General features: G+C 52.7%; 1 protein-coding gene across 1 annotated transcript in view; it reads right to left on the bottom strand.

Annotated features, from left to right (window-relative positions):
* Itm2c (integral membrane protein 2C) overlaps nucleotides 1–9,576 on the bottom strand; it is a 13,816-nt gene continuing 4,240 nt past the window's right edge. Inside the window, exons 2-6 of the mRNA NM_001009674.1 lie at nucleotides 5,177–5,317; nucleotides 3,001–3,189; nucleotides 2,085–2,195; nucleotides 1,541–1,691; nucleotides 1–1,158 (exon numbers count right to left, since the gene is read on the bottom strand). Coding sequence (NP_001009674.1) covers nucleotides 1,067–1,158; nucleotides 1,541–1,691; nucleotides 2,085–2,195; nucleotides 3,001–3,189; nucleotides 5,177–5,317 — 684 coding nt within the window. The 3' untranslated portion in view covers nucleotides 1–1,066. The remainder of the gene's footprint in view (nucleotides 1,159–1,540; nucleotides 1,692–2,084; nucleotides 2,196–3,000; nucleotides 3,190–5,176; nucleotides 5,318–9,576) is intronic.

Raw genomic sequence — 9,576 nt, 5'->3', positions numbered from 1 at the left:
TTCTTTTTTTTTGTTTTTGTTTTTTTTAATTTTCTACAGACACTTCTGAAAAGAGATCTAATAGAGAAAATATACAAAGCATTTAAGGGCTTCACCGCCACGGAGCACCGAAGTCTGATGCGAGGCACCAAAGCCTCTCCCAGGCTCCGGGCTGAGGGCGGCCAGCACGAACATCAGTAAAAACATGCAGGAGAAACGTCACACACCCCTGGACAGAGGGGAGAGATCCGGAACGGAGGAGGAGGCAGGGACGAAAGTACCAGGTGGCTCTCCCTCCTGCTTCCACCATTCACAGTAGCCCTGGCGCAAAGCACGGCATGGGCTCCGTCCACTGCCCAGGGCCTGCAGCTCACAGCCGATGACTTCTATACCCACCTGCTCCTGTGTTCCTAGGTGCCAGGCCAGGGCGGCCTAGCTCCTCACTTCTTTGGTTCCACTCAGAGAACAATTGTGCTTGGCAGATTCATCCCACCCGCCAACTCCAGGCTCCTACTGGTGGGCTGAAGGCACTGACAGGAGTCCTGGGAAGAACCCAGGTTAGCCACCTTATCTTGTGCTCTGATGGGTCTAACCCAGGACACACTTCCCCATCCTTAGTCCACACTTAGGTCTAAGAACCAGGAGGACAGAGGGAGTGCGCGGTGCAAGAAAATAAAAGTCTTTCAGACTTCCCCATATGTGGGGGCCATTTGTGAACCTCATGCCAAACCCCATCCATGCCCCTGCCCCTGCCCCTGCCCCTGCCCCAGGCTTCTACATGTCCAGCCCCTCCCTTTAGTCCTTCCCCTGGGCCCAGCCACTGGGAAGCTGACTTAAAATAATGAATTAGAGAAACCATCTTGGGCAACTGTCCCCTCCCATCTCCCGCCTGAAATATCGGCAGAGGCAGAGGTCCCGAGAGATCACAGCCCTGGTACAGGGAGGAGGGCGGGGCCGGGAAGGATGGGTGAGACACGTCACATCTATGGAAAAGTGCCCAAGGTACAAGCTAAGCAAAGGGAGGAGGAGGGCCAGAGAGTGGCCAGAAGGAGAAGAGGAGGGCAGGGGTGAGCCTGGAGAGAAGGCTTCACACCACCCCACAGATGAGCGTCTCCACCACAAATGTATTCTCGAAGTGGCGGATGGCATTGCAGTTCTTGGCCCCACGCTTGTTGATCCCTGGGGAAAAAAAGAAAAGAAAAGTCCCAGTCAGGCCTGTATCCATCTTCCGTCTGCGAGGAACCTTGGCTCCTGGCAAGGCAGGGAGGGGGAAGACCCAGGAGGTGACACCCAGAAACAGCAACTATAACATGGAGGGAACTCCTAGGTCAGGCTCCTACTGTGCCCATCACGTCCCTGCAATAAACCCTGCGGGATGCTGCTTTAGCCTCCCCGTGCCAGTTTCCTTTAAAACGCAGTTAGAATGAAATCGATGACGACGCAGCGTGAAAGCAAAGCCTGGCGAGTCTGAAGCGCTGGGCTGGCATTCACTCTAGTCAGGTTATAGCTGCTGCTGAGAAAGCGGGCCAGGAACTGTCAAAGGCTGGCTGGGGTCACTCACGCCTCCGGGTGGCCCGGCGCCGCAGCCGATAGGTGTCCTTCCCGTTGCACAGGTGGTAGATAAAGGAACCCAGAGCCTCCTTGTCTCGGACATGCTCTGTCACCACCATCTCCTCCTGGATGATGTACGTCTGTGGGAGGTAGGTCCCTCTCTGCAAGGGGGGGAGGGGAGGTTCAAAGCACGGGGTCAGCACCCAGGCCCCTCCCACTGCCACACATCCCTGCTCTCTCTCTGAAATGACTGTCTCTCCAGCACACCACCTTCTCACCCCAGAGGCCCTTCGATACCTGAGGCCAGAGCCTGTCCTACACTGTGTCTGGCCTCCCACCTTAAGGGAAGCGCTCCTGGTCATAGGGTCTGCATCCCCTCCCCTCATTTGGCATTCTGTGAGTTGGGGAGACGGAAAGGAGAAGTGATTCTGAGGATATGGATGGAGAATGGTGGAGACGTCATCCTCTGGGGATCCAGGGGTAATGTCCCAGACTCCCTCTTTGGGCTTAGCATCTCCAGGGGAGGGGACAGGTGGGGATAAGATGCTACCCACCTTCACGTTCATGAGGAGCTCCCAGAAGTTTCGTGGGGGCAGCACGATGGTGGTGTTGAGCTCAATGACGTAGCACTTGTCCAGGGAGATGTCGTGGTAGGCAGTGAGACCCTGAGAGGAGAGAACATCCGTCAGTCTCTGTGGAAAGCGAAAGTCTGGACCAGGTGGCCCTGATGAAGGCTTTCAGCCAGCAGAGGCCCTAATCCCACCATGTCATCAATGGAGCCTGGGACCACAGAAGTAGTACCCCCCCCAAGTTTCTGGGCATCTGGTTATGAGCATGGGTCACAGGGCAATGTTCCTGGCCACCCGCTATCTGCCAGCAGGTCCCCTCGTTTCAAGTGTGGCCTCCTCAGGAAGGAATGCTATACCCCAGGCTAACACAGACATGGGGTGTGGAGGGTGACTGCCTTGGAAAGGCTAGGACCTATGTCTCACTGATCTTAAAAGCAGCCAGAGATGAGAATGATGACCTCATGGGGGAAGGAACTGACTGGAAAAAACCAAAACTGAGAGGCAACCTTCCAGAGGGCTGGCAACGAGCCCAACTTCGACCTGGGTGGTGTTACACAAATAAGACACCCACTCAACTGCACACTCCGATGAGAGTGTACAAATGAGAACAGACACAGGACCCTTGGCCTCACAGGGACAGCCAAGCCCTGAACTGTCAGACAGCCTAGGGCAAAGCAGTCCACCCTGTCCCACTCTATCTTGACAATAACGAATAGTGCTGTCTTCGTAAGAAAAGCAGTAACTGAAGGCTAGTCAGAGTGACCAAAGACACCTGCTGTACCATTCATCCACAGCCCAAGGAGTCTTTGTGTTCTTGATCCTTGCTCTAGGTTCCCAGAACGTCCTCTACAGCCCTGCCCCAGATCCCAGCCAGCTACCGGATGCTCCAGGTCAGCCTCACCCGCTGAAAGTCATGGATGATGTCTGCAGGGTCCCCACCACCAAACTGGGGCACAGGGACATTAATACGTTCATAGTTCTCCTCAAGATAGATCTTCACATCCTCCTCCAGTTCCAGCCGAGTCCGGATCTGGGAGGATAGGGAGTCTTCGTAGAGCACACCGCAGTGGAAGAAGTTATCGCGGGCCAGCTGTGCAAGGTGAGGGGAGAGACAGACGGTCACACAGGGTAGTGACACGGCCACATGTCTCCCTGCCCACTTCAGACTTAGTAAGCAGGAAGGGTGGGGGGGTGTAAGGCTTTCTCAGAGATGGAGAACAGAAAGGAAGGTAGAACAGAGCCCAGAGCTGCTCGTGAGGAGGGAGGCTGGGTCTTATAAAAGGCACTTCTGCCTTACAAACAGAAGAGAGGACAAGCATGTACCTAGGTGGAAGGCCTCTCTGAGCCTCAGTGCTCCTATCTGTAAAGCACAGTGACCCCTGGCCTCAAAGTCTTCTGTGAAATGGTCAGGCAAAAAAGAAGACCCCTTAGTCCTGTGGACAGACAGAATATCAGACCCTGTAGAAAACCTGAGTAGGCAGGGGGGACAAGACATAGGATGGACAGGCTGGGCCTGTGGGACACTTCCAGGAGTGCCCACTTGCAGACTTGGATAAAAGGTGGGAGCCAGGAGGTTGTAGTGCATGCCTTTAACCCCAGCATTCAGGAAGCAGAGGCAGGCGGATCTCTGAGTTTGAGTCCAGCCTGGTCTAAAGAGCTAGTTTGAGGACAGCCAGGGTTACACAGAAAAAACCCTGTCTCAAAAAACAAAATCAGAAAAAAAAAAAAAGGGTCAGAAAGCAAAGAGCCAGCCCCATTCTCCTCCCAATCTCACAGCATTCCTGGCATGGAGGTCCCGCACAGCACTATCCCCTGCCCCCATCATTCTTCGCCCATCATCCAGGGGAAAAAGGTGCTGCCCCTGGTGAGAACTAAGCAATGGGGCCACCACTGTGCCCTCCGTGTCTTCCCCAGGGACTCACAGGCTCACAAGGTCTATTGGACATATAACAGGCAGAATTCCTTCTTAGTCTGAGGAGAAGTTCTGGGATAACAGAACATCCTGGCTACACTGGGGCCTTGAGGGCTTGGGGAAGCTCAAGGGAGACCAGATGCCAGGGCAGGCCCGATGTGACTGTCAGGCCATTGCAGACTGGACTACTCATACTGTCCCAGGGACAGTCAGGGACACCCACGCTGCCTGGGAAGTACGGATGGGTGAGGAATCCTATAAAAGCACAGTTAGGGTCTGGGAAGGGAGGAGACGGGGCAGCATCACTGCAGGAAAAGGCCAGGTGAGAATCCTGCACCAGAGAGGGTGGAGACGCCTGGCAAGTTCTAAGGTGAGAGAAACATGGGAGCTGAGGTCTGCAGGAGAAAGTCCCACGGGGTACAACCTCTCAGGTAATTTTTACTGTGGAAAAAACTGGGTGACATTAAATGCTTAAGGGACATAGGGGTCAGTTGGGTCCACAATGATTAGAAACTCTAGCCTTTGGTCACCCTGAGAGTCCCTGTTGAAACATTCATGTTTAATCTCTCAAGCTTCTTATTTAACTGAATTCAGCACTCAAGTATGGCGACCCTTCCTTTTCCCCAGCTCTGGGTAGTCCAGCTTTAGGCCTAGATTTCTAGCAGGTATATGTTAGGGAAGACAAATGAGCACCTTTGTAGACCTACCACTCCTGGAAGCAACTGCCCGGGGCTCAGACCCAAATGTCCATGTAAGGAACAGTTAGGTCATCTTTGAAGTACGACCCCTAGGTACAGTGTCTGAGCACCAGAGAGAATCGTAAACTCCCAACTTCTCTAATGGACCTAAGAGCTCCTGGTGACGATGCTTCAGAGTGACACTGGCCACTGGTGGGGTCGGGGTGGGGGTGCCTGGATGCAGTCGCCTGGACTCTTGCTTGGCTCTCCAGAGTAAGTGCTAAGGTTGAGGTAGCCTGAGCCCAGGCAAGGGAATGCTGGGAAAGGAGTGAGGGCTGTTCTCTGGGCAGGCCTGGGCCAGGGATTCTTACTGTCTCTCTTCACAGGGTCCTCAGGCTCTGACTCGCCACTGTTTCCACACCTCAGCAGACTTCCTTTCCTTGTGTCTTGGAGCTACCCCTTCCCCACCCACCTGCCTGGCTCCTCACCTGAGCAAGGAAGAAGTATCTGTAGATGTAGACCGAGGCAAACACAAGGCCCATAAGCAGTACAACCATGCCCATGGACAGGTAGCACACACCGCCCACGGAGCCCCCTTTCCTGGAGCGGTGGCGAGGGGGGCGTTCCTCCTGGAAACAGAAGTGCTATGGTCAATGAGATGCCTCAGAGGAGACCATTCTTCTGAATTCCTCCTCCAAGTAAGATCATTCCTCTGGCTGGACTAGAAGCCCTGGGGTGGGTGTGGGTGTGGGTGTGGATGTGGAGCTGGGGGTGGTCAGAAGGACAATACAGATTTTCTGGAAGGAAGAAGCCTGACCCAAGTCTCTGGACCACCTCCCAGTTAGAGAGAAATGGAGACTTTCCTAGAAGACCCCAAACAATCAGCTTGGATTAAGCACATAGGCTTTGAATTGCCTGAATTTAGATCCTGTAATTGGACCAGTGTGACCACCCTCTATTCCAGCCGTTCTCCAGCTGTGGGTCTGGATCCCTTTGGCAAACCTCTATCTCCAAAAATATTATATATCATAAGTCACAGCAGTAGCAAAATTACAATTACAAAGTAGCGACAAAAATAATTTTATGGATGGGGGGTCACCACAACTTGAGGAACTGAATGAAAGGGTAGCAGCATTAGGAGGGATTACAGCCACTGCTCTAGTCATTCAAACATAAAATAGGGCCTATGAGATGGCCTGGATGATTGTGTTAGACCAAGGAGTTCATGGGAACCAGAATGCATCCGGTAGGGAGGGGCCACTGTCCTAGGCAAAAGGTAGCCAAGGAAGAGTGGAACTAGAGTGACATGACCTAGCCCTTCAGCTGGAGGCACAGGATGGACCCGGATGAGGCAGGGGGTGACGGGGATGTGAATTAGTTACATTTCTCATTGCTGTGACCCCTGATAAGAGCCCGAGGAGGTTTGTTTTAGCTCACATCCCGGTGTGGACGTGCACAGTCTATGCTCACACGGGGAGATCAAGTGGCAGGCTGATGGATACTGGCAGTCAGCCAGCTTCCTCCACTCTCCTTTTTAATTCAGTCTGGGACTTCAGCCCAAAGGACAGTGCTGCCCACATTCGGGGTGGGTCTCTCCCCCTCTGCTTTTCTCTCTGGAAAACCTTCACAAACACATGCAAAGATATGCTCTATTAACGCCCTACGTGTGTTCTAATCTAATCAAGCTGACAAGTGAAATTAGCCAAGCATAGATGGGTGTGCAAATGCTGTATTCAAGGAATTGCTGTGCCAAGCCGGTCACTGTGGGAGGCAGGAGCTCTGGGAGGGCCAGAGGATGTGGGCCCCGTGCTTATCTCTAGCCCCGGGCCTACAGTCTACAGTGCTCAACTGTTCCTGTCAGGGCACACATGTCTGGGTGGGTGGATGGCGTGTGAGTCCTTTGTAACTGGACTTGAGGGCCACCTCTCTGCATGACCTCCTTTCTCCCACAGTAGCCCAGGCTGGCCCTTATCTATTCTTGCTGATGCTACAAAAGTCCCCAGGCCTGTTCCTTCCTCTACTCTAGTGCTCACCACTTACCCTGTTTTTCTACACTGTTCAGACAAGGCCAAGAGAGGTCAAATGTCACTATCCACAGAACTCCCCAGCCTGAGAAGATGAAGCATATTGAGGAATGAAGCTTCCCCATAGGCCTTAAATAAGCAGGTGATTGACCCTCCCTCATTTCCGGCCAGACACTGATCTTATTCCTTGATCTTTTTTCTAGAGGCATTGGGAGCTCTGTCTACTTACTCAGGTGCTCCCCCATTCTTTGGCACTCACTCTCCAACCCAACCTCTAGGAAAAGGACAGGAAATGCCATGGATCCCCACATCCACAGTGGAGACCCTCTCACAAGATCAAACCTTGGCCACTCTGCACCTCACTCCTACTCTGGCCTCCAGACAACTGGGCTAGGACAACTGTTAACCAGAGGGGCAGGGACTACAATGGTTTTGCAACTACACTCTGCAATAGGTCCCGTGTGGTGCCATCAATGTCCAGGCTCCCTCCATGAACAAGCCATTGAGGGCTCTTGCAAACAGGCAGAGGTGCTGCACTGGTCTGCCCCTATAGTCCCGAGTGGTCATCAGAAAGGTGGCTGGCTTAGGGATAGGAGAGACTGCCCTTTGAGCACAATACACTCCAAGGCAACACTGTATCTAGGTGTTGGTGAAACCACTGGATCTAGAGTAGGGAGGGGCCATGGCCCCCCAGCAGATCATCCATCCTGAGGTCATCTGAGGTGACCAGCCTCCAGGGACTAAGAGAAACAAGGAACCTGAAAGTCCTTTGTAGAGGACAATGTATGGGGTAAAAATAGCAGACCTGTGGCCAGCTGTTGAGGCTGCCCAGTGACTATTCTTTTGCTCTTGTGCTTCTGGAAAACCAGAAAAGCTAGCTTGGGAGAGCCACTGAGGAAATGAAATGGGATTGGGGGTTAGGAGCACAAGCAAACTCCAAGTCAGAGCTGGCTACGCACATAAAAATCACTGAGGCCTTTCAGTCTTGCACCTGCGGCCAACTTCTGCTAGCCTGGGGAGTTCCGTGCCGGGCACAGAGGCTTGTCGAAGGGTGATGGGAAAGGTCAGCAAGGATGTGGTAAGCAGGGGTTGTGACTGCAATGGCCCCGGGTGCAGAAAAGAGGTCAGACCTAGCTCTGGCCAGGACTCTTGACTGGAAGGTTTGGGGAATCCCCTCACCTTACCCAGCTAGGGTGGTAAGTACACATTTGAGTAGTAGGAACAATCAGGGAGATCAAAATATCCCACTATAAATCTGTTTCTTTGATGGGTTCCCTGTTGGTTATAGAGAAAGTACAGCCCTCGGCAGATCTGGGCAGATGCGGGTTCCTTCTGAAAGCTGTTCTTTTGTGAGAGGAGTTGATGTCCATCTGCATCTAAGGAGAGCCCAGAGGCCCTGTCCCTCAGACACAGACACACACCTTGCCCTGGGTAGTCTCCCCAGAGGTAATCAATAGCTGGGAAACATTCTCTGCAGATGTCAACATTGCCCCACCCCTCCACAACCAGCATAGCCCCCTCGACAGCAGCCTCAAGTCCCTGCCTCTTTCTCAGTTTGTTATACTCTGTAAGCTTTGGCCATCTGTTCCTTGAAGTCTTAGATTTTGTGTGTGGCTCCTGCGCTGATGGGTATACAAAATTTAGTTTGTTCTTCCTGCGACTCCGTTTCCTGTCAGTTCATTTCGTGGTCTAAAATTACCAAACTCTTCAGAGGGGAAAAGAGAAAATGTAAATCTTCCCTACGTTAGCCATGGCTCTTGCTTACCTCTACTGACACCCCCTGGCACAAAGCTGGGGGCTCCACCATCTTGCTGCCCACCCAACACTCTGCCCTGCTGAACCAAACCCTCAGAAGTATAACGGAGCAGTAAGGCTGGAAGTGAGGTTGACAAGGAAATCTAGGATGTCCCTGCTTGAGGACAAAAGGTCCCAGCGCTGATTTGCCTGTGAGATACAGTTAAGCCAAGGTTTACCTTCCAACCCTTACTGTCCCCCACTAGGGGGTCATTAGAGCCTCTGACCTCTTGCAGTCTGAGGCCTTTGGAGTCTGAGAACTGAAGGGCAGCCCTGAAGGTGGTTGGGTAACTAGTCAGCCTTCCTGAAGAGTTAACTTCCACTCTGGCTGCTCCTGTACTGGTGGAGACCAGAGAAATATTGCTTCCCCACGGAATAGTTACCAACAGCCAGGGACTGGGGGTGGGGGGGGACTTCCCTTTAGAAAGTGGGAGGATGGTGCCTACTGTTTCCAAGGCAACAAGCCCTCTGAGCAAACCGCCTCTCTGCACACTCATGCTAAGCATGCAAGGCAGACATCTGGGGACCTGAGAGGGGCCTGGTCTAGCCTTCAGGTTTTATTAGGGCTCTCAATGGTGCTCATGAGATAATTAGCAAAGCCAGGGCCAGAACGCATAGGAAACCACCAACTGAAACACAGCTCAGCTGAGATACAGCCCAAAGGAAGATAGCTCTCTAGCGACTGTCCCTCAGGAACAATGCCAAAAAGGAAAAGAGAAAAAGAAAAAGGAAACAAAAGTGGATTATGTTACAATTGCAGGCTACTTCATAGGAGGCAGGGAAGGACAGAGACGTGGGCAGACTTCGAAGTGGTCCTCACCCCGGGATTCCTATCCTTAGCACCTTTTCTCTCCTAGACTGCAGGATGTAATTCACATGGGCACGGATGCCAAAGGGTGTGTGTGTGTGTTCTCGTGTGTGCGTGTGTGTGAGTGAGTGATAGACCTACAGACTGAGTAAGGCCTTGCTGGGGGTAGGGGGCTGGCCTTCTGTCCCAGAACAATAGTGCACAGTGGCCAAAAAGAAAAGACATCACCTGAGTATGTGCCACACAGAGGCAAGGCTCAGGG

Source organism: Rattus norvegicus, chromosome 9, assembly GCF_036323735.1.
Source record: "Rattus norvegicus strain BN/NHsdMcwi chromosome 9, GRCr8, whole genome shotgun sequence".
In the NCBI taxonomy this organism is placed as follows: domain Eukaryota; kingdom Metazoa; phylum Chordata; class Mammalia; order Rodentia; family Muridae; genus Rattus; species Rattus norvegicus.
The sequence above is the reverse complement of the archived record's forward strand: the minus strand, read 5'-3'. Positions and strand labels throughout refer to the sequence as shown.